The sequence below is a fragment of the Aythya marila genome (genome assembly GCF_965140915.1).
Source record: "Aythya marila genome assembly, chromosome: 8".
NCBI lineage: Eukaryota > Metazoa > Chordata > Aves > Anseriformes > Anatidae > Aythya > Aythya marila.
In genome coordinates, this window is record NC_139049.1 from 15,515,982 (window position 1) to 15,540,304 (window position 24,323).

At 37.7% G+C, this 24,323-nt stretch overlaps 1 protein-coding gene across 4 annotated transcripts in view; it reads right to left on the reverse strand.

Moving 5' to 3' along the window:
* HMCN1 (hemicentin 1) overlaps window positions 1-24,323 on the reverse strand; it is a 194,409-nt gene that overhangs the window by 20,544 nt on the left and 149,542 nt on the right. For all 4 annotated transcript variants that reach the window (XM_082766273.1, XM_082766274.1, XM_082766275.1 and 1 more), the window contains exons 64-91: window positions 23,761-23,920; window positions 23,054-23,178; window positions 21,322-21,505; window positions 21,066-21,163; window positions 20,361-20,639; window positions 19,611-19,801; window positions 17,921-18,002; window positions 16,997-17,133; window positions 13,937-14,078; window positions 12,703-12,847; window positions 11,617-11,744; window positions 11,047-11,203; window positions 10,758-10,879; window positions 10,396-10,560; window positions 10,062-10,169; window positions 9,671-9,808; window positions 9,394-9,528; window positions 8,853-9,122; window positions 8,307-8,497; window positions 7,728-7,941; window positions 7,055-7,189; window positions 6,655-6,845; window positions 5,845-5,926; window positions 4,453-4,722; window positions 3,750-3,920; window positions 3,369-3,539; window positions 2,035-2,205; window positions 639-809 (exon numbers count right to left, since the gene is read on the reverse strand). In XM_082766273.1, coding sequence (XP_082622399.1) covers window positions 639-809; window positions 2,035-2,205; window positions 3,369-3,539; window positions 3,750-3,920; window positions 4,453-4,722; window positions 5,845-5,926; window positions 6,655-6,845; window positions 7,055-7,189; window positions 7,728-7,941; window positions 8,307-8,497; window positions 8,853-9,122; window positions 9,394-9,528; window positions 9,671-9,808; window positions 10,062-10,169; window positions 10,396-10,560; window positions 10,758-10,879; window positions 11,047-11,203; window positions 11,617-11,744; window positions 12,703-12,847; window positions 13,937-14,078; window positions 16,997-17,133; window positions 17,921-18,002; window positions 19,611-19,801; window positions 20,361-20,639; window positions 21,066-21,163; window positions 21,322-21,505; window positions 23,054-23,178; window positions 23,761-23,920 — 4,533 coding nt within the window. The remainder of the gene's footprint in view (window positions 1-638; window positions 810-2,034; window positions 2,206-3,368; window positions 3,540-3,749; window positions 3,921-4,452; window positions 4,723-5,844; window positions 5,927-6,654; window positions 6,846-7,054; window positions 7,190-7,727; window positions 7,942-8,306; window positions 8,498-8,852; window positions 9,123-9,393; window positions 9,529-9,670; window positions 9,809-10,061; window positions 10,170-10,395; window positions 10,561-10,757; window positions 10,880-11,046; window positions 11,204-11,616; window positions 11,745-12,702; window positions 12,848-13,936; window positions 14,079-16,996; window positions 17,134-17,920; window positions 18,003-19,610; window positions 19,802-20,360; window positions 20,640-21,065; window positions 21,164-21,321; window positions 21,506-23,053; window positions 23,179-23,760; window positions 23,921-24,323) is intronic.

Genomic DNA, 24,323 nt, shown 5'->3' on the forward strand with positions numbered 1-24,323 from the left:
TTAATAACAGATACTAAAAACAGACACTCAAGCTAGGAAAATATTCCTATTGGACAGTAATTTTTAAATACTTTTTTCCTAAAATAAAAAACAAAATAATCGACTGACAGATTTATGAAAGTTATCTCGTCCAGCATTCAGTGATTTCTCAGTGTGTATTAACCAGCTTTGGAACATTGTAGCTCATTAACTGACTAATATAGAAAAGCATGAAGCAGATATTGTTAACAAAGGGAATCACTTAATTATGGTGTGAGATCCCGAGAGATTTGATTTGCAGTATTTTGTGACTGGACAGTTGTAACTTTACAGAAGTGCACAACCAGGCCATCTTGATGGTTGGACTTGATGATCTTGAAGGTCTTTCTCTCTCTAGATGTTCTGTGACTTCTCATAGTCTGGCAGGAGCTTATGCACCAGCTGCCACCGGTTTGTGTTCCTACCAGCTGGTGTTTAAAATGCCACAGTTTTGCTGATGCAGAGATCTAGTACCACTTACCTGTGTTCAGATCCTCTTATTTTTCTGTGCACATGGAAAGGGAGTACAAACAAGTGTGTAATTTGTAGAGGACTTCTGTCCTCTTATCCATCCCTACAAACCCAGTAGGTGGATAAGCAGCTTAACCTGAAGCACTTACTGGGACAAGGATCACTGTTGCAAAAATCAATCTGTATGTCGGATCCTTCACATTTGTGACCCCCAAATTGTGGGGCTGGGTCTGAGCAGTGCCGTGTTCTCTGCCTGCTGCCTCCTCCACAAGATACAGTGCAGGCACTCCAGCTGCTCCACGTGGCCCACTTCCCATCCACTGGTTAGAAAGGCAAAGCATTGTACAGTTACAGTCACTGATGTTAGAAACAACAAAGTCAGGGTTACACCAAGGTAAAGCTTACTGTAGGATGTTATTGACAGTCTCTATAGAGTATCTCAGCTATGTAGGGATTTATACATAGGGATTTTCAGGAGTGAAGGCTGGTGAAAAGCACATGTCTTTTAGATAAGCTGTGAGCCTGACTAGATCCACAGTGAGGGATCACTGAGTCCTTGGGCTCAGTCACCTATTTTTAGGTATCAACGTATAAAGTGATGCCCAAAATTACTGCACTCATGGTACTCGTGCCATCCTAAAAATCTAGTTTTTAGTTGTGTCCTCCCTGGTTGCAGCTGCACTGTCTGAAGATGTGACCATTACCATCATCTCCCTGCTCCTTCTTAGCCACGCTTACTGCTTCCTTTGACTTACAGGCTCATCTGTTTATGTGAGTTATTGTTAAATTATCTCACATGAGCAGGTCTAAGCATTTGAATAGTAGGGGCTTTGCTCTCCCACCACATCATGGCACAAACTGTTATGCATACATCCATGTGAACACTTGAGCTGGTAGCTGAGAAGAGGCAGGTTCATCACAAATCAGCTGGAGCAATAGCATCCTCTGCAGAGGTACCTCTATCCAGGTAAGTGTGCAACATCAAGCCCTCAGTTGCTCAGCTACTACACAAACAGTTCTCTCTTCTACTGCTTAATAGTTACAGGAGACACAGCTTAGGATCTGGCATGAGCAAAATGGAGTGTGAAGCCAGAGGAATCTAATCTGAACTGCTGCATATTCCACTTCATTAAATTTCCCTTCATTATCCCTGCACTCAGCCAAATACAAAGGTCATATTTCAAATATGAGCTTTCCTATCCAGTCATTGAAATGTGGAAGAAAAGGATAAACGAGTAACAGACCCTAGGAAAATTTAAATTAAAAAACAAGCTTAGGAAACCTGTAATTTAATTGCCAAGGATTCAAAATGCTGCTTTTGCACAGTGGAAGAGTAAAGAAAGGGACTGGAGAAGAAATCCCATGTTAAGTCTCTAGAGGATTGTTGAAGATGGTGAGAGGGGGCCACTGAAAACAAAAGACTTCAGTGGAATTTTTTCTGGGATTTCATTTTTAGTACCGGAAAGCATTAGATTAAGTACAAATTAAGTAGAGTATGGAAACAAGAAGTTTGTCATGTTTCTCTTTGTATTTGATGTATCTTACCTGGGCAGCGTTTCTTGTTGCAAACCTGCATCTGTGCATCAGATCCCTCACAGTATGATCCATCATGTGAAGGAGGAGGGTTATTGCAGAGCCTCAGTCGTGTCTGAGTACCTTTCCCACAAGTCTCACTGCAAGGACCCCATGGCAGCCAAGAACTCCACTCACCATCAACTGCAAAGGCAGTATAGCCATAAAACTGTTTAAACCATACAGCTACTTTACTTGAAATTATAGTTCCACAGCCTAAGGCAAAAAGAAAAGAAAAAGGGGGGAAAAAAAAAAACAAAAAACAACAACAACAACAAAAAACACCACTACCTTCTTTAATATCAATAAATGAAATACTCTGAATAAGCACTTTAAAAAAAAAAACAACACAAAACTTCACCTTGAGCAACAGCTGAAACAGATCAGAAGTTTCCAAAGGAGAGATTTTTTCCTTTTTGTTTCCTGAATCACTTCACCTGATTACAATCTTTAAACAACAGAACTGAATGCTTGATCAAGTCTGGTGTTTTCATAAATTACCCGGATCTGAATGTTATGTACTAGCTAGGCTGAAGGTCTCAGTAGGAGAAGGGGGCATGCCAGCTAAAAGCTGGCACACCAGCTTCAGGGGCTACTAGTAAGCAGGAGCCAGAACTGACTTTGTTGCCAGGATCCAGAGAAATCAATCTCAGGCGGTGGATGAACGTTTGGCTTTGCGGTGGGACGAACATCAGGGGAAAAGGGAAAAATCAATATCATAAAAAATGTACAGAAGGAAACATGCCAGTGGTTACAGGCTATGAATAAACTACATCCTGTCAAACTGAGTAGGTAGTACCAAGGCAGAAAGGAAACCTTAACATTCAGTTAGTGAGGAGAAAGACATATGGCTGAAAATTTAAAAAGCAGAGAAAAAATACTGATAATATCTTAAAGTATTAATTAGCATGCTTTACATGGCCTTTTTATCTTTTTTTTTTTTTCAATTTTAATAGGCTTTGCAGAATAGGTTTAAAGTAGCAAGTTTTACTCTGTGATCGTGTGTAATAAATACTGAAAAACATAAAAATACAGAATTTTATACAGCATTTTAATTGGGTATGGGAAAAAAAAAAAGAGTGCTGAAATTTGTCCTTGTGTTTAGTTTTACGATTTCTATTTCCAAGAAGTGCTCCCATTCAATACATTGCAAATAATGTTAAAACAAACTAAAAAAAAAAAGGGCATTTAATTCTTTTATAAGCTAATCACTTGAAACAAATGGAAAGAATTTAGGTTTTCAGAAAAACAAGAAATCTACAGAGAAAGTGTCTTAAGCAGCTAATTCTTAACCAATTTTCCCTTACCTGGGCAAGGCCTAATATTACACATGACTGAATCTACAGCGCTACCATCACATGGCTTCCCACCGTGCTGAGCTGATGGATTGCTGCAGATTCTGGTTCTGGTCCTGTTACCTTGTCCACAGCTCTTTGAACACTCTTCCCAAAGCCCCCACTCTGACCAGTTGCCATCCACTAAGAAAGAGAAAACTCCAGCTTTATTATTTATCTATTTATTTATTTATTTATTTTAAACAGTATATGCTGAAATTTACTTTCCACAAAAGTCAAGATGAATTACACCTTGTTAAAAAAAATCCAGCTGTCATGAAGATCCATGGTGATAATTGTTTATTACTAGGGCACTCAGCATACAGCAAATGCATCAATTCATTAAAGAAATACCTGGACACAGCTTGTTGTGGCAGCTGCGTACATCTGTATCAGGCCCCTCGCACATCTTCCCACCATTTGCTGGAAGAGGGTTGTTGCACTGACGAATCCTCTCCTGAACACCTTGACCACATGTTACACTGCAAGGTTGCCATTCAAGCCATTCAGAAAATCCACCATGCACTGCAGTGGGAAAAATGATGCTCTGTTTGGAACATGTGCTTGTGGTAATAACTCTTAGATTGGCAGAGCAGAGAGAAATATACATTTGTGAAGCCATACTTGGAAACCCAACTCACCCAACTCACTTCGTATCTTCATTACTGCAGAAATATCTTTCTACAGGTTCAGAGAACACCTCAACTGCTCTGAAATAGTGTTCATGTTTCTAAATGCTTTTCTTTAGAGATATGATGAAGTAATGGCTTATGTTCTGATAATGGGATCAAGATCCTTTCATTATTATTTATGTCTCTCACTCCTTCACATTCATCTGTCTCACAAAGCTGGGTGAGGAGCATAATTACATGAAGGAGCAAAATTACATGAAGAACAAACCCACTGACATCTCAGACTAGATTTAACATGCACCTAATGCAATCTGCAATCACCTAATGCATATATGGAAGGGATAAAATAAAATCTTGCTCTTATACTGAGTTAATGCTGGAATCTAGCAGTTTGACAGTCACAGTCCTATATTTTGTGCACCTACCCTGGACAATCAGTGGTACTCTGACAAGAACAGATCCCATTAGATTCCTTGCTACACACTCATATTCAGACGTATCTTCTTTCCGTGCTGCAACAATACGCAAGGAACCATTAGACAGGACAGTCACTCTCTCCTCACTCACAACTGGATGACCTTGACGGGACCATGTGATGGTTGGAGGAGGTTCTCCCTTTGCCTGGCAGTTCAGCATTGCTGTGGCACCAGCTTCAATAACAGTCCCTGCAGGTTCAATGGTGATGACTGGAGGACCTTGAAGAGAAGTAGCACACGGGTACATTTTTTCATTGGGATAAATAACAAAAGTCTGGTCAGAAAGAGGGCACAACAATGTAGTCTTTTTATTTTGACTACAATTATTATTTTGGTCTTCGGCTGTCAAATGGTAGGCTACACGCAAGTTAAATCAATGCTGATAGGCTGTTTTTAATGTGTAGCTGAGGGCCAAGGTTGGGACTGAGGCCTAACGGCATGAGCATACAGTATTCCTATATTACTAAAATCTATTGTTTTTTATAAAACCTGCAGGAAGACGCTATTAATCATACCTGTTATATATTAAATTATGCATAATATATTAAAATTAAAATAGCTGTTATAAATAATATTAATTAATTATATTATTGTAATTAATTATAATTTAATAAATTTATAATTAAATTATATCGATTATATTAATTATATTATTATTAATTATAGATATTTAATATTATAAATAATATTAAATTATGCATTATACCTATTATATATATATTAAACCTACAATATATATATTAAACCTGTTATACATTAAATTATATATGAAATCTCACACTATTGTTGTATTAATCAGACGCTATTAATCATTATGATCTTCAGAGGTCCCTTCCAACCTCAGCCATTCTGTGATACCCTAAGACAACTGAGACAGAAGTAATACATCCATATGAGTTAAGGTTATAATAGAAAAAGGATGTTTAGAAACTACCACCATTGAAAAAATAATTCTAAAATATTATTTCCACAATGCATAAAATATTGTCAGCGAAGGCTGGAATTCATCTCCTATAACTTTCTCAATGTGAAAGTTAGTTCTACTTTAATTCTGTTGTATGGACTCTAAGTCAGTTATGAGAAATGGACCCCTTCAGAGGGTGATTCTTCCCTATCTAAGCTGGTTTCTAAGATAAATGGGCTAAATCATTCCCTGCATTCTTTCCTTCATTGACCTCAGTTACTAGCTTAACCACTAATGATGAAAGATGAGGTGAATCTTAACCTTAAGTGCAGTGAGGTGCCCAACCTCCAAAATTTCAACAGGAGCTGCATATACCTATCCAAAGGTAGATTACTGCTCCAATCTAGAAGTATTGGACTTTTCATTTTGAGTCTTACTCTGAAGTGTTAGTGTCAGACTGCGTTCCACCACACCAGCGTCATTGGTAGCCACGCACTTGTAGTCACCAGCATCTTCATTCTAAAGAGCAAATAGCAAGCAATCATATAACTCCTCAACATGTTTGTAAAGAAGGTTTCAGTTTATAGTGCACCTCATGTAAGTGAATTTTCTGCAACATGGCATGCACTGGATCCTAAGAGGCACACTGTCAGATTTGACAGTATTCAAACATTTTGTTGTAATTAACAGCAATACTGTGAATTATTTTTACTGTGATTGTTCTATTTCTTACTACCTGGAATTTTTAAACTTTGAGGTATATATATATATTTTTCTCCTAAATCAACTCCAGGGAGCTGTTTTTAACCTTACTTCAAAATACAGGCATGAGTTTATGGTGGGGGGTGGGTGGGAAGGATCTTGTCATTCATATTAGGAATTTTGATGCTATGAGGTTTGCACTTGAAGAACACAATTGCTTTTTAGCTGACCTAACTGGGTAGAACTTGGGCTCTTTTAAGGTCCAAAGAAAAATTCCCATGTAATTGGGCATCACCAGGATTTCACATACCCAAGATTAGTGTGCAGATGCAGTCCTTCTTACAATTAAATAGAATGATGTCTCTCTGGATTTTTTGTCATGATAACTTGAGTGTATTCTAGCCTGAACTAAACCAACATTTGTTAAAGGTAAAAGCAAAACTGGATTAAATGCCTAGCCTCAGTCTTTCAAAATGATACGATCTAGAATGCCTTTATTAATTAACTGCAATGCACAAACACATTGTAACAGTCCAGTGACTCACCACAGTGCCATAAATAGCAAGAGAACCATTGTTAAGCTGTTGGATCCTGTTGCTGATCTGAACATCCACTCCTTTTTTGCTCCACTGGATGGTTGGAGGTGGATCTCCTCTGACTTCACAATTCAGCATAGCATTGCCACCCAAGGGCTCAGTTCGGATAGGATGGTAATCCCCTTTGAAGACTGGAGGCTCTGAAATTCCAAGTGATAGCAAACAAGTAGCAGAGTCAAAATAAAATGCCCTGAGTGGAAACATTCTTCCATGGCTTTAAGACATTCTGAAATGTGAATTTCAGCCTGTTTCTATTTTTTCCACTTAACCGTAGACAAGGTACCAAATAATATGAAGACATCTGCATAAAACTGTGACAGTGATCACAACTGCTGTTATTTATACATACCTTTGACATACACAAAACCAATAGCTTTGACTGAGCCAACTGTGTTTTCTGCTGTGCATATATATGTACCAGAGTCATCTTTAGATACTCTATCAATAACAAGTTCACTGTGTCCATTTACATCATCATACTGTGCTGAAAGGAGAACACACAGCACAAGATTACTTCAATGATTTTAAACATATATTTCTTACGATTTTTTGAATTACAGTGCTATTAAGCAGCACAATGGCATCATGCCGTTTAATTTCTGAGATGCCTCAGAAACACACAGAAAAGTCACAGCTACAACATTTGCCCACATGCATGTATTCATTTAAGTTGTCTCTTAATTTCATGCTTTGTGCATCTGTATTCTATGAACTGCTGAGGTTTTCTTCATATTTGAGAGAAATAGCTTTAGCTGTTGGATAAATGTCATCAGTTACTGAAAGTTTTTAATGTGTTACATTATTCACTGCAGAACAGGAACAATTTCTTCATTACCTTTCTTACAGCTGTGTCTCAGGCAATTTAATCATGTAATTGCAGAATACTGAAGATATTTCTCACACAACTGCTGCCTAACAAGTTTCTCTCTGTATTCTTTTTCTCTCTTACGCCAAACTAATTGCAGTGCTTTGTGGGGAAAAAATCTAGAGCAGAATGACCAGTAAGATCCAGTGTTTCCCACCTGGAATGATGTTATTGTTAAAGGTCCATGTTATTTTGGGTATAGGTATCCCAGTTGCTTTGCAAGTTAATCTGAGTTGTTCTCCTTTAGTCAAAGCTACATCTCCAGGCAGTTCACTAAAAGCTGGGAGTATCTGGACAATGAGAGTGACAGTATGTGTCTCTTCTCCAGCAGCATTGTTAGCAATACAGGTGTAATTGCCAGAATCTTCAGGCTGAAAAATCATATTAGGAAGATCTCAGTTTTGATATATCCTAAACAAAATTATCACATGTACTGACAAGAGAAGCTCAAAACAGCATTCAGTAGAATTGCTCATCTGTACTCCTGCTTCCTCTAAATTTGAAAGATGACCTATACTTGCTTTTGCCTTTTCTGAGAATTTATCACTACAAGTTTTTCAGACATTTTACTCTTCAGTTGAAAATGAAATATTTATGAGGACTTTGGAATATTAACAATGAGAAAACAAGCAAGCAAACAACAAAAAAATAATCCAGAAATGGGTGAAAATGAAGAGAAGTAGGGTTGTATTATGTGCAAACTAGTCAAGTCAGACCTTAAGTTTAGTGAACTTACAACGACATTGTCCAAAATGAGGTCTCCATCTGGCATGGCCCTGTATTTTCCCACCATCTCTGTTAACAGTGTATTGTCCTTCTTCCAGTTTATTGTTGGTGTTGGAATCCCATCAGCCACACAAGTCAGAACAGCCCTGGAGTCCTCCATGACAGTGTATTCCACCTCTGTACTGCGAATCTTGGGTGGAACTGTGAAAAGATTTATTTAAATAAATAAATAAAGTTACCTCTATGTGTTATCCAAGCTTTACTGTGAAAACATACAATACTGGATTGAAGAAACTTGGATCTTATATATTGTTTCTTGTCTCAATCAGTGACCTCCCATTAAACATGCCAGCTAAATGTGTGAAATAAACGAAGCAAAGCAGAAATTGAGCTCAGGGAATGTAATACTCTTCCTTAATTCAAACAACTGGCTGATGCTACAAACCAATAAACTTCACACATTAAGGAGCATAACTTCTCCCTTACATCCTAGCTCCTCACCCTCCATGGGTTCATGCTGTCATACTCTACACTGTTTCCATACAGTCCCACTTACTGTGCACAATGAGCTCCATGCTGGAACTGCTGGACCCTGCCAGGTTTGCTGCTATGCATGTGTATCGGCCCGTGTCAGCAGGCTGCACAAACACAATCTGCAGAGTGCCAGTGCTAAGAACTCTTCTTCTCATTGACTCAGTTATCTGCTGTCCGTCTTTATGCCAACTGATCTCTGGCCCAGGGTAGCCTTCAGCTTCACACTGCAGAGTGACAGATTGATCTACAGGAACAACATACTCCTTCAGGTGAGACTTGATGACAGGAGGAACTGAAAAAGAATAAAAAATATTTAGAAAAGAATCAGATGATGTAAGAAGCATGAAACACTTAAATTCTTTGTGAAAACAACCCTAAAAGCAATCTTTGATCCTAAAGTAGACAGACAAATAAAGGGAATAAACCTCCTAGGCTCTGCTCAGTGTCACATCAAATAGGGAAGCATTAGGTCTTTTTGTGTTGCTCATATTTAGGCTTTGACTAACAGAAAATGTTCATGAATTTCCTGTCCGTCAATCACAATAGTTTAGAAGACAATCTACCTTGAACTTTCAGTTTGATCTTCCCCAGAGCAGTGCCAGCTGGATTTTGAGCAACACACGTGTAAGTACCAGCATCTTCAACAGTTGATTTTGCAATCTGTAAACTGCCACTGGGAAGAACCATGTAACCATTGCCTAAAACAAATATAAGCAAAGTATGACTTTCTTTTATTTAAATGAATGGCTTTCTTAGACATAAATTTGAATATTCATAGAAGAGAGAGAAAGTATCTGAGTTCCAGTAAATAGGCTAGAATTACAGGCTTCCAGAGGATACCTGCTGTGATTACATTGATGCCTTCCTTTTGCCACGTTATTATGGGTTGAGGTGTACCCATGGCTTCGCATGGTAATAGGACGGGATTGTTCACAATGACATCCAGCATCCCTGGTTGAGTTTGGATAACTGGTGGTTCTGTACAACAAAATGCAAGGCAAAATGCAACTGGTAAATTTTCAAGGCTAGATAACACAGAGGATATTAGAAATCACATAATATGAGGAGTCTGAGAAGGCTGAATTAGCAACAGCTTGATTCTGCCAACCTTTTGAAGAGCTCTTCTACTGACAGTCCAATCTGTGCTTACCATTACTCTACAGCACTTGTACTTATTATATAGGTAATGCTTTCTGATAGAATGCATTTTCTCCTCAGCTTCCCATCTTACCCTGAACGTGAAGAGTGGCGTGTCTGTGAGCAGACCCAGCTGCATTGCGGGCCACACAGGTATACCGACCTGCGTGCACTAACTGCGCAGCAGGTATTTCAACAGCACCTACATCAGAAATAGAGAACATTACGACATACAGCAATACCCTGTATTCATGGAGAACTCTCTTAAAGCATTCATATTAAGAGGTCTATACTCTTATTCTAATAAAATTGGACAGTTGTGCTTTTTTTGAGAGACTTTATTTAATTTATTGCTTCCAGATATGCACAATCATCTCCCCAAACCCTTCACTAATTTTCTGCATCTGAACTCCATCCATGCACAGTACCTGAAGAGAGTATTCTGTAGCCATCTCCTCTGGGAATCAACTTTATGCCATTTTTGGTCCAATGAACTGAGGGAGTAGGAACCCCTGATGCGGTGCAGGAAATTATTACTGGAGAAAGCTTTGTTACCAACACATCTGTGGCTTCATCTGCTATGGATGGGGGCACTAAAAACGAAGATCAGTGTTACTTGCTCATTTTTATTTGTTGTTAATCATTGGAAATAACTTACTGTCTTTCTTGGGAATACCATAGACTTAAGGATATCAGTATCATAAAAGAACCATATACAAATCTCATTTTAAGATTGGAATAATCCAGTGAAATGCTACACATACACACGCAATAGCAATATCCCCTCTACCTTGAACAGTGAGTTCAACTGCTCTTCGATCTTCTCCTGCATCGTTTGACACAAAGCACTCATAGACAGCTGTGTCATCAACAGTAGGAGAAATGATAACTAAGGAACCAGAAGACAGAAGTCTGAAAAAAGAAAAGAAAGTAAAAGACATTGAAATACTTCTTCTCAGGTAATCAGACGACTGATTTTATAGGCTATTCAAGATTACATTTATGTATGGCTGTTTTTTAAAGTGCCAGATTCATCACTGAACATTTTAAACCCACAAAGAAATGAAAACATCCCTCACCTGTAAGTATTCTGGTTCTGGTCAACACTAAGAAGATGGCCATTCTTCTTCCAGCTAATTGCTGGCCTGGGAATTCCAGTGGTTTCACAGGGCAAAGTGGTCTGCACATTTACAGTAACTGTAATATTAGTATGTCCAGGAGCAATAGTTGGAGGAACTAAGGACAAACAAAACCTAATTATTCAGAATCATTATACACACATGTCCATCCACCCCTTCCTCCCCCCTCATATACACAGAGCTGCACCGCCTGAGCACATTCACTTGATTTTTATACAGAGGAACTTGGCAGTAATTAACCTACTAAACATGTAGTATTGGATGTGTCACGTCTTTCTATTTCCAGTTGGTGTGCACACAACAGATAACAAAGAATAAATATTTTCTTTTCACTTATATTTGGTTGTATTCTTAAAGTTGTCAATTCATTTTTATTTTATTTTATTTTTTAAACAGAGAAACTGAAAAGGGACTAAACTTAATATTGGATCAGGCTGAACAAGAAAAATGATATATCTGGACTTTAGACTTGTAAAAATAAGTATATTGATCTAAACCCAAAACTTTTACCAAGGACCTGAAGATCAATTCGTTTGCGCTCAGTGCCAGCTGTATTAGTCACCATACACATGTATCTTCCTGTGTCAGTAACATGTGCTGAGTGGATGTGTAGAGATCCATCCTCTAATATGGAATATCTGAAACAAAGCCACACAATTTTTCCTACTGTCCAATCAACAGAACCATAGGCCATTCTGATAGTACAGACAGAAAAGATGACTGTCTGCACAACAAATAACCTCAACACTTGGTGTCTTAATTTGGGCACATACAGTTTTCTCATTTATTGCAGTTATTATGACTTCATTTTTTCCCAGCACATCCATTTTCTTAAGAAATTATGAAATCTAACTGACATAGTACTCCTACATAAACGATGACAGATTTGCAGATGTCCAAAACTTGTTTTTATGAATTCCCACTGAACTTCAAAAATAAAACAAAACAAAACAAGTTAATGCTTGTATATTTTTCTTTGAAATATAACTGAATTCTTAACCATTTGCCCAGTTCTAGAAAATGCCTAGCTAATTTCCCCTAAAGCATTCAGAAGACAGAAAACATTCATTATAATAAATGAGATCATTCATTATAATAAATGTGAATACTAGAACATATATAAAGTATAATATATTGGAAGCTACAGAGTACACTCAAGGAGCTTTTGGACTGCATGAAATTGCTTGGCTTCATCCTGAATCTTCAAATCTATCAAAAATTGTAAACATCTCCCAGATTTATTGTTCAAAATCTTCAATATCAAAAAAATCATTACTTTGAGGTTGTCAAAGGAGGCTTTTTTGTTGTTGTTGTTTGTTTGTTTTTTTGTCTTTCTTAACAGTAAAAGGGTGAAATCTTTGCTACTGCTACTTTTCTCAAGAACAACTTCTTTAGATATCTATTTTTGCCACCGTATTTTCCATATTTGGGTTTATTTGAGATTATAGCACAAACAGCAGTTCTGATCTGTGAAAACAAAACTCATTTACAAGTTCTGGAAGTCAATTCAAGCTTTCTGTAACTAATACATTGTTAAAAAACAACAACAAATAAAAAAAAAAAAGGAGAATATTTATTCTGACTATTGCACAATACCTCGTATTGTTTCCAGTAAAAACAACCCCATCTTTCCTCCATGTAATTCTGGGGGTTGGTACTCCTTCTGCAATACACTCCAGAACAGCAGATGCATTTATATGGACAACAGTAGTCTGAGGGCTACTTCGGATTGTTGGAGCCACTGTAAAGGAAAAATTCCAAAAGGCATCAGGAAAAAAAAAAAAAAAAAAAAAAGAATTCTGCTCTGACTGAAACTTTACACATGAAAACACATGCAATAACAGGTACAGGGAGGGTTACAATGATGGAACTAAGTTTCTTACCACTCTGAGCAGTACATAATTGCCACACTGCAGTAAGGAATGAAAAACAAAGTCTGTCTTAAATGCACTGTGAAGATCATCTTTGCTAGTTACTGTAAAAGTTACTACATAGCTAAATCAGCAGAAGAGTTTAGTATATTTAACTTAGCAAAATAAGGCTGTGAAGTGATATCCTTGATTAAGGAGGAATGAGGAACAAGAATTTTAAATGGACAGCTAAATACAATCACTGTGGGGGCACAGCATAATGCAGGTACTTATGAGTGAGTTGCTAAAAGAAGAGAAAGAGGAAAAACAGTTTTTCAGCATCATGAGAGTGTGAGAATAGAATAGTTTCTAATCAGTCTACAGTTGAGGAAAACAAAACAAAACAAAGCAGGTTTAAAATGAAATTCAGAACGTACCAGCAAGCTGATGTTATTAGAGGGCATGTATCAGGATGCACAGGGCCCTCCAAACATTATGTGCCTACCATCTCCTGCTTGGAGCTGCAGAGAAGCCCCAGTTTTCAAGTAACTTGCAAAACCAGTGGCCAAAACAGCTATGCAAACCAAGTCCCCCAAGATACCAGTGAACTGCTTTAACAATTTACATAAATTTGCCCAAGAGCATTTCTCTGTCTTGGATCTGTGTGTTCAGTCTGGATGTATCTTGACTCTGTATCAGGATGAAGGCAGGATACACAGCACCCTCTGTCAGCAGGAAGCACAGAGAGACAGAGAAGGAGCCATGGTGAGTCCCCAGCAGGTCTTCTAGCATGGGGGACAACTGTGAACTGCAATGGTGAAACACGTGAGGTAATACACCTGGTTTCACAGTTCAGATGCAGCCTAAGCGGCCTGCACCTGGCTACAAAGGGACTATTAATGCTTCTTTCTTGCCATTTGAAATCCAGCAGAAATACCATGCAAAGATCAAAACCAACAAGAACAGTTTCATAATTTTACCATGTACTGTCAGCACGAACTCCCTGGTCATTTTTCCTGCAATATTACTTGCCACACATGTATAGCTTGCTGCATCACTGAGGTCAGCATTATTGATTTGCAGGTATCGCCCACTGGATAGGATTCGAACTCGAGGAGTTCCCTAAGGGGAAAGAGAGAGAGTTTGATGGATTTAATTTTATGATTGTTCTCTTTCTAAAGATAGAGCTTTTTTTTTTTTTTTTTTGCTTTTTTTTTTTTTCTTTTTTTTGTTTCAGAGTATGAACAGCCACGAAAGAGAGACAAAGATAAACAAAGGGCTGAATTAACTGCTTGTTTAACTTTATTTATAGCCATGAAGATAATAGGATAAACAAGTTTTTAATAAGTTATCATTTAGTAGTGGTTCCACCTTGAAACTCCTTCTGGGGTGTGTGCCTGAATAAGGTGGCTTTTTGTGTTAACTAATCCACAACGTACAGCCAAAGGGCTTTTGAGTTTTTACAGAAAAGGGGAAGCCATTAGCACATGATTATTATTTTTTTTCCCCAAAAATCCATGCATACCACCAGCAGAAGAAATACCAGTTTCTCCAGACTGTTCTTCAAACATTACAAGTCTCGACCAGACAGAATCCAACATAAACTTAGCCTATTAGGTTTGCTAGCCAGCATTTCTGGATATGAGGAAACCACTCTTTTCAGCTCTGAGAATGTACAGCACCTGCTCAGCAGCCTTTTTTTTTTTTTTTTTTTTTTTAACCACAGCTAGTCTGGATAAGAACTGAACGACTGAACAACTGAATGACAGTAATGCCAACTACAAGTGTTCCAAAAACTGACTGGATAAAAAAACAGGAACCCACCCCCACCTCCCCTTAAAAACAAACAAACAAACAAAAAACTTTACAGTATGCACTATGCACACTTCAGATAACATTTGAAGCCAACATTCCCGTTTGCTCTTTTGGTTAGAAGGTCTGCAGAAAGTTAGAAGGTCTGTTGTAGCAACTACAACAGATATGTGAAACACTTCTGGTTCTGCACCTCTCTGTACTACCACTCAAGTACTCTGCTCTAACACTAGGCACCAACACAGCAAGTCTAAGGATGCAAACCAGACAACACTGTCAGAACCTCACAGGTGAAATGATTCACCACCAGGATGGATTACAGACACAGAAGGCAAAACACAGGCAATGAAGCTATTGTTTAAAACTTTCACTATACTCAAGGCATGTCAGAAACATCAACTTTAAAAAAAATACAAATTCAGAAATTCTTTTAGTTTCTAAATAAAGATGGACTAGGTCCAGACACTCCTATTTACTTATTTTGGTAACACTCGAGGTGCATTTCCCAAAAGCAAGGAAGAGTGCCGAGACTATGACTGCCAAAGCTGTCCCAGGCTAGGTCTTCCTATAGTTCTGCTACTGAAAGTGGTGGTGTTGCACAATTACATCATTAAACGCAGAGAAGTCTAGCGTTTTCAAAATCTGCACAGTGGAAGACAACAAAATGAGGAGGAATGACACCCTCCATTACCAGGCCGTTTCAAAAAGCAGTGATGACTTAAATCAAAGTGGCACTGCAATCTGAAAATCTGACTTCTCCAGTCGTCTCTTGTCATTGTGAATCCTCAATGTTCCCAAGATAAGGAGGTCCATATCACAGAACCACAGAATTGTAGGGACTGGAAGGGACCTCAAGAAATCGTCGGGTCCAACCCCCCTGCCAAAGCAGGTTCCCTAGAGCAGGTTGAACTGGATGGCATTCAGACTAGCCTTGAATATCTCCAGAGAAGGAGACTCCACAACTTCCCTGGGCAGCCCGTTCCAGTGCTCCATTACCCTCACTGTGAGGAAGTTCTTTCGCATGTTGGTGTGGAACTTCCTGTGCTCCATGTTTTGACCATTGCCCCTTGTCCTGTCCCCAGAAACCACTGAAAAGAGGCTGGCCAAATCCCAATGTCTCCCACACTTAAGATATTTGCAAACATTGATAAGATCCCCTCTCAGTCTTCTCTTCTCAAGGCTGAGCAGACCCAGATCTCTCAGCCTTTCCTCATAGGGAAGATGCTCCAGGCCCCAATCATCTTTGTTGCCCTCCACTGAACTCTTTGCAGGAGATCCCTGTCTTTCTTGTACTGGGGAGCCCAGAACTGCACACAGTAATATTCAAGGTAACGTTCCCTAGCAGCACTTAGTAAGACACAATCACTCCTCGTATTCTTACTTCTACCACAGATATTTCATTCTTCTAAATTTACAATAGAAAAAGAGCCTGAAGAACGGGCTGACGCAGGTAAAACAAAGAAGCAGAACTTTGTATGAAGACTACTGATGGGCTACAACTAAGGGAGACAAAATTCATAAGATAAATTTGTTTCCTCTTTATTCACAAATAAAGATCAATATAGGGAAAATTATTAATTAATTTCAGTTAATAGCTTAATTTAAATTGTTCTGTTGTAAATCATCTGGCTTCTGAGTCATCATAAAATGATGAGAAATTTAGAAAAGAAAAAAAACCAACACCGTTCTGTTTAAACTATCCTCATCTTGCTCAACCACCAAGGACTCAATGCCTTATATGACACTACATGGAACCATGAGTGAAAAAGATGCATTTGATACAAACCCGTGGTGGTTAGCAATCCATGGTTTGTTTTTTCCCCAATGTAAAGAAATTTAATTCCTTCCTAAATGCTACTAGAATATGAGGATGCATAATATACCCAAAGGAAACATATAGTGTAGTCTTCTCTCAGCTACCTTTCCTGGGAAGCCATTCAGGAGTATACCGAAGGCTTCTAGGATTGTTCAGAGGATCCAGGAGGAGCAAGGGATCCCCCTAAAGGAAAAAAGAACAAGTAACAGCGGGATGGCCACTTCACATGCTTGCTAGCTTCAGGTACTCATTTAGGACTAACTGTATTTGTACTGGGGCAACTCAGCTTGAATTCAAGGCACTGTAACTTGACTGCACTGAAGGAGCAAGTGAACAGAATAAGAAACCTCAAGCATTGTGTGTAAAAATTAAAGGGAGCAACAAACTAATACAAATAATACAACTCCTGTACCTCTAAAAGTTCTCCATTTTTAAGCCATGAGATTGTCGGAGGTGGTACAGCATCTGACTTGCATTCCAGTATAACTTGTCTGTTCTGCAACACAGTGAGGTCCTGTGGACCACTGGTACCAGCAATATTAGGAGGAACTGTTACAAAAATTAAGAAGAAAAACAAACACCACAGATATGAGCCACCATTAAAACTATTAATTGAAAAATTTGATTTTATTTCTCAATATTTAAAATAAAGACAAAGCTACAGTGCCACTGATTAGTTCTGCTCTTCAATACTTGTATTAAATACACCATATTTGTATAACTGGTGAACCTGTTTCTTACATCACACACTGGAAACTACTGTGACAAATTAATTTAAAGTCCATTCTCAGTGAAGGCACCAGCATTTAAGCCAGGCAGAGTGGGGATCACAGAATTTCCATAAACTCTCCGTCAAGAAACAGGGAAGCTATAATCTTCAAGAAGAAACCTTAGTCATATTGTAAAACTGCATAAGTCCTGGTGTATTCTACCTTAACTGACACTACATTTTATGTATTCATTTGTAAATAGATTTCTTAAGTTTTTCTACTGAAAAACTAATATCATGGACATCATTACACTTTATACTCTTTTTAATAAGCATAATAAACTCAGTTCAAATGACCCCTGATGTCAATTATTGATATCTGTAACCTTCCTGTTTATTCAAAAAACAAGACTTGGATTAAATCAGGTAGAACTTTCCCTTTTAATTGCTCATCAAGTTTAGAATACTTAATCTTATACAGAAATGTTAGTTATCATATGATATAACATCATTTTCTCAAAACACGTATTTCTTCTTTAGTAATACATTAGCCATTAAATTGCAATACTGTTACATACCTTAGGAGTTTACAGTTTGAGGAATATTTTTTGCCTAAATTAAACTTACCGTGCACTCTTACTAAATATTCCTTATCATCATCTCCTGCTGGGCTAGATGCCACACATGTGTATCTTCCTGTGTCCTCCACCTAGAAACACATGGACAACTTCAGCAAGAATTGCAGTATCTGGGAACAATTCAGAAAAACAGTGAAATATAAACATGGACAGCAAAATTTAAAGGGCAGCACTTAAAAGTAAAGACAACAGATAAGAACTGTCTGAAAATAAATGAAAAAGAGTTCTTAGACTCATAGAATGGTTTGGGTTGGAAGGGACCTTAAAGATCATGTAGTTCCGACCCCCCTGCTGTAGACAGGGACACCTCCCACTACATCAGGTTGCTCAAAGCCCCACCCAACCTGGTCTTGATCACTTCCAGGGATGGGGCATCCACAGCTTCTCTGGGCAGCCTATACCAGTGCCTCATCACCCTCTGAGTGAAGAATTTCATCCTTGTATCTCATCTAAACCTACCCTTGCTTAATTTAACACCATTATTCCTTGTTCTGTCACTAAATTTCCTGATAGTCTATCCTGTAGGTTACCCATTTTTCCTTTAGGCACCCTTTAAACACTGGAAGGTTGCTATAAGGTCTCCCTGTAGACCTGTCTTCTCTAGTTCTTGGAAACTTGCTTCTGTTACCATGGTAGGATGGTACAGAGATTGCTTAGGAGCAGCAGGGCTCTAAATAATCTCTCTGGGTAATTTGCTTCCAGGAAGAACCTCTTCTCTTTGTGATACTTTCTGTTATAGTTGATCAATGAAGAAGGAAACAGCTGTAAGTATGCATCTACATGTATGCAAAGGTCAGTTCTGGATACTAAGGAAGTTTTTTTATGCACATATCCTAAAATGTCTTTATGCTTTCTCTGTCCTGTAAACTCCTCATTGTAAAGATGAAAAGTGTTTGCTTTAGAAGCAAAACCAGCTCAAATGAATCAAACTGCTCGTCCTTCTTCCTGAGCCCCATCCCACTTGTGTTTGGTGACCTTCAGCCTGGCTGAGTGTAGCTGAATACAGCTTTAGTTTAGTGGTCTAGTTCTGTGCAAGTTACTTTTCCATGGACTCTTTTATTGCCTGAATTAATCTGAAAGCCTTTGTATTGTCTTTATTTATTTTTATTTAACTTATAACATAGGTGGCTGCAAAGGCATTTTTTCCCCTGCAGTCTATGGCCTATACATGTGAGAAGAAAATAAATCTTAGGAAAATCTCAGTTCTCTGAAAAAGAAGAAAGGCTAAGGAAGAACTATAAAATATGGAAGAAGAAAAACAAGTGACAGTAACAAGATTCAAACAGGCAGAAAATCAACAATATAAGATTACGGACACAGACTAAAAAGAGAAATAAACCCAGAAAAAGGCACAAGTCCCTAGACTTGATTGTTCTTCGTGTGAGAAAGCAGCAATAAATAAAGAATGAACTTGAATAATGCTCAGAAGAAGCAGAAGTACTTGGTCACTCTTAACCCACAATACTACTGCTTGTTCTGTATGGAAAATTCCTAGGCCAAGGCTTGAAAAATATATTCTCCAACTGTACATGCAAGCAGATTAATTGAATAGAGGTTTTTGAGGACCTTTCTTAGGACAGCCCTAATAGCAGACAATTTTGTACACTCCTCTAGGGTTGGCTGTTTTGAAACAAAATGTTTTCAAAACTTTTGAGACTATTTTGAAACAAATGTTTTACCTGAGCACTGGTTATTCGAAGCACTTCTCTTAGGACATGAACATTGTCATTCTGCAGAAGTGGGCGCCCATCCTTCATCCATGAGATTTTGGGGACTGGAATGCCAGTAGACATGCAAAGAAGTTCAAGGGGGTTGTTGACAATCACAGAGAGCTCCTCTGGTTGATCAGAACCATTGATGTGAGGAGGCTCTACAGAAAGAAAAACATTCATGTTGTTTACTGACTCAGCCTAATTCACCAACTTGTGTTCAGAATTTATAGAATTAGTCTGCATCAGTATTATGCCTGGCTGTACAACTGGCTATATCATGATTTCCATCTGCCTCTGTTTAGAAATCTGCACATTTTGTGAAATTAATTTAGTAGTCAATGTTTTCATAATCCCAGGGAAAAAAAATTTTACATAGTATCAGCAAAGACTTTTATTATCTCTTCGCTGTTGTACCTTCAGCTGTGCTATCAACCTGTCAAGCTGAATTTCCACTAACCCAATTTGTTTGTTTATATGAAATTACTTTGCAAATCACTTTACTGCTAGTTGGCATATTTCAGTACTCCTGAGATTTTGAGTAAAAATACATATATTACACAAACATCTTTAGGTATGTTCCATATCCTATTTGTCTTATTAAATACAGAAGATGTTTGTTGAAAATACTCCCTTATCACTAGACAATTTTTGAAATGTTGCCCTGAGTAGATACTCATTTACTGCTTGCATTTTGTTCAGCTGACAGGTTAACCTTACCCAGCACTTTCAGGGAAAAGTGCTTGCTGATATCTCCAGCTTCATTGGACGCTACACAAGTGTATTTGCCTGTGTCACCAATTTCTGCTTTTACAAAATGAAGGACCATTCCTTGGTCACTTGAAGTTAGGTGAGCTCCAAGGCTTAGAGGATTTCCATTTTTAAACCAGGACACAGTAGGGACAGGAGTGCCATCAGTAAAACACTTCATTGAGGTTGAACTGCCTTTTATTACAGTCATGTCCTCTGTTCCTCCAGCATTATCCAAGCTTGGTGGTACTGCAGAGAAACAAAGAGCTGATTCACACAGAGTACACACAATAGTTAATTCTGAATATAAAATAACTGCAGTGCAGCTACCCTTTTGCGTCTCATCACCTGCACTCCTTATTTTATATTAAGTAATTGAGTTAAAATTCACTTGAAAATTGTACTTTATTACTCATTCTAAAAAAACACCTGTGACACTTCATGGGTGCCAATTCAAGTAAGAACTCTTTGAGGGTTAAAATACTGCATTAAAACAAAACAAAACAAACAAACAAACAAACATAAAAAAGTGAATGTATTTCTAATGATTATCTAAGTATGAAACACTTGTGGATGTCTGCAACTTTGTGTTTATGAGAAGGAAAAAAGAAGATTAGTTTTAAGAAATTAACTGAGCAATAGATTTTTTACATATAGCTTTTCAGAGAAACTTACCAAAAATTTGAAGGCTGTAATGCTTGTTGTCCACTCCAGCTCTGCTAGATGCTACACAAGTGTACACACCAGCATCAGATATCTGCACTCGGGCAAGTCTAAGGAGAAAATCATTTTAGTTGAGCTGTAACTGGAACACAGTATCACACTTTTATTATGGCACGGTTTGGATCAAATTTTACTCTTGCTTCCAACAATGCTAGCTAGCAAAAGACAGAAAACCCAGCTAGCTATGTCAAAATAAATGAAAACCAACCTTAGAATTTGCCCAGCTGACAGCAACCTGATTTGGGAGGAGACAGACAGAGGAAGGCCATTCTTTAACCAGTTTATCTGCGGAGATGGAGTTCCAGTAGCAGTACATTCAATATTTATGGAGGTGTCCAAAAGAACAGTGAGGTCCTCTGGTTCACCTTTATTATTGGTTATTGCTGGAGGAACTACATTTTGTGAATGTTGAAAAGGAAGATGTTAAGACTGCTTCTTAAAATCATTCCATATATGTAATTTTGCAATACCAGGAAGCCTATGAAATCTTGCACCTAATGTCTCACAGGCATTTAAGAAAGAAGAGGCTCCCCAATTTTTTTAACAGTAAAACCTCTAACAATAATATTGAGCATTAATAAATACTTGCTTGCATATTTAAAACCAGATGCACTGTAGAATGATTATAACACTCCCTCTTATTTGTGCTGGCTGTGGCAAATGAGATCTTTGGGCTCAGAGCCTGAAGCTCATGGGGAAAAAATGGCATTTCAGAGGGGAGCAAGTGGTCAAGAATTGGAGGGAATGCATTGAACCTCTTAAAGGCCAAATGGGACTTTGCAATTTGCTACCAAAAGTATCTACTTCAATGAACCTTAAATAACATGAAAGCTAGAATCACAAAGGAGGAAAGTTAGCTTAACTTCTAGATGTATAGGCTGACAATTTTAAAGTATACAGAAAACTTCAAAATGACTGGTTAAGTATTCTGGATCATGATTCTAAAAAAAAACATTGTTTTTAGCTGTCTTTTTGTTTGGTTTTATAGTCTGAAAGCCTTTTAAGTCTTGGGGGCAAAAAGGGACTCACTTTATAAAGAAGGTCCAGGCACATGCAGCTCCAAGCTCTGACTGACTTAGGATCCCATTGCACACCATTACAGTTGCATGGTAAGATGACTTAAGTTGATGATTGCTTGAGCCTCAGCCAATACAAATTGACCAAAACAGTCTCCACTATTGTATAGGGATGTGACGTGGTACTTTTTTCAGTATTATTTTTTTATTATATTAAAGGTCATCTTGTTACTCTTCTCATACTCACATTCCAACTAATTCTGACTCTCACTGTATAACTGGGACACATGCTTACACCTCTGTGAAATGCTTCCTATGCAGAACTTTTTCACACTAATCACAGCACATCAGGTTCTTATTTTGCAAAAAATAAAATGTCCACATACAACAATGGCAAAGAAGAATTATGCTGTCTTCTTTATATCATTTTGTGTAAGAAAACAAGAATTTCATCCCAAACTATATCATATTTCTTTTAAACTCTAAATAATCTATTTCTCAGGGAAGAGGGAACCTTTAACAATTAGTGTTCTACCTTATTACTTTGGTTTTACTGATGTACTTTGACAAGAATTAATGCAAATTGATTAACAGAAAAAAAAAAGAAAGGAATATCATGGTAAATCAGCCCCTAGTGAATCTCAGCAAGAAAAAAATTACCAAAAGCAGAATTTCTCTATTATAAAATACACCAAACAAACTAATTTCTGTTTATCCTAAAACGTATTTAACAGCAATTTAAATAATCTTGTCATTGACAGAACATCCTGTGTAACATACCGTGATATCTACAGTACATGAAATTGGAAATGTGCATGTAGTATTATCCTGAAGACAGGCATTCATTTCTTGGCCCTCTCTTGAGTGCACTTACAAAGATAGGATTATGGACCAGATTTTAGTTTCACATCTGTGAAAACTCACCATATACATTCAAGTTGAAAATTTGATCTTCCTCTCCTGCAGGATTAGTAGCCACACAAGTATATTTTCCTGTATCAGAAGTGAGAGCTCTGAAAATGGTTAATGTGCTGCCATCTGGAGTTACTCTGCAAGGAAGGTCATAAAACACGGTGAATTTGTTTATATATTATTATGACCTAGCAAATAAACATTCAGTTTTGTACATTTAAATCAATTCCCTCTATCCTCTTGGGAATTTCACTAGAGAACCACTGTTTTCTGTAAATTATTTATTAGAGATAGGCTAGGAAGCTTTTTTTTTTTTTTTTTTTTAATTCCAAACAGGTTTTTCAAGAATCCATAACAAAAAGCATCAAGATCTTTCCCCTCCAAAAGAACTTAATGGAACTTGCAGAGCTTTACAAATTTGAATTAATCTGATGAACTTTCAGGGAACTTATTAACTGAGAAAAAAACAGATATCATATATATATGTCTCAGTATAATTTTATTTAAAAAAAATCAAAGTAGTAACAAAGTATACTAGAATGATAAAAGATGAAGAGGGAGATGATGTTCTTAACCTGGCTAACCAGGACTCAGACCCTCTTTAAGCACACTTTAGGAACCTAGAATTAAAGAATGGTTCCTCTTTCCTGTCCTCTTTACACTCTTCGTATTTTAAATTATACAAGAAAATAATTCAGTACCTGCTAATTTTTACTTGCCTTATTCTTTGTAAATCATCACTGGCAACTGTTTTTCCATCTTTAAGCCATTGCATAACGGGTGTGGGAACACCACTAGCATCGCAGACAAGCTGGATGCTTTCTCCCAGCAGGACACTGACCTCACTAGGCATTTCAGAGCCGACAATATTAGGAGGAACTAGGAATGTAGGATGGTAGGAAGAGAACATTCATCAGCAAAAGACATAATTTAAGCTATAAAAAGTAATGCTGCAGTAGCTTAGTGCTACTACTAATTATTGTAGTACCTTCAACACAAAACTAGTTTAGAAAGTATAGTATTACTTTGTTTCTAGAGGAAGTTCTGTGAAGATAAGTTCAAAGCCCCTTTAATCATTTCTGAAACCCACTCATTTACAAGATTACAGAAATCATGTAATACTTGCTATTTATTTAACATCTACCTACCTGCTCAAACAAGGCTGACTAACATGGACAATAACATTATGACAATCCCAGTTCACGCAACATCACAATACACTAACAACAAAATGCCAGCTTAATTCCTGAGCATATGCTTAGTACACAGTCAAATGCCCTAC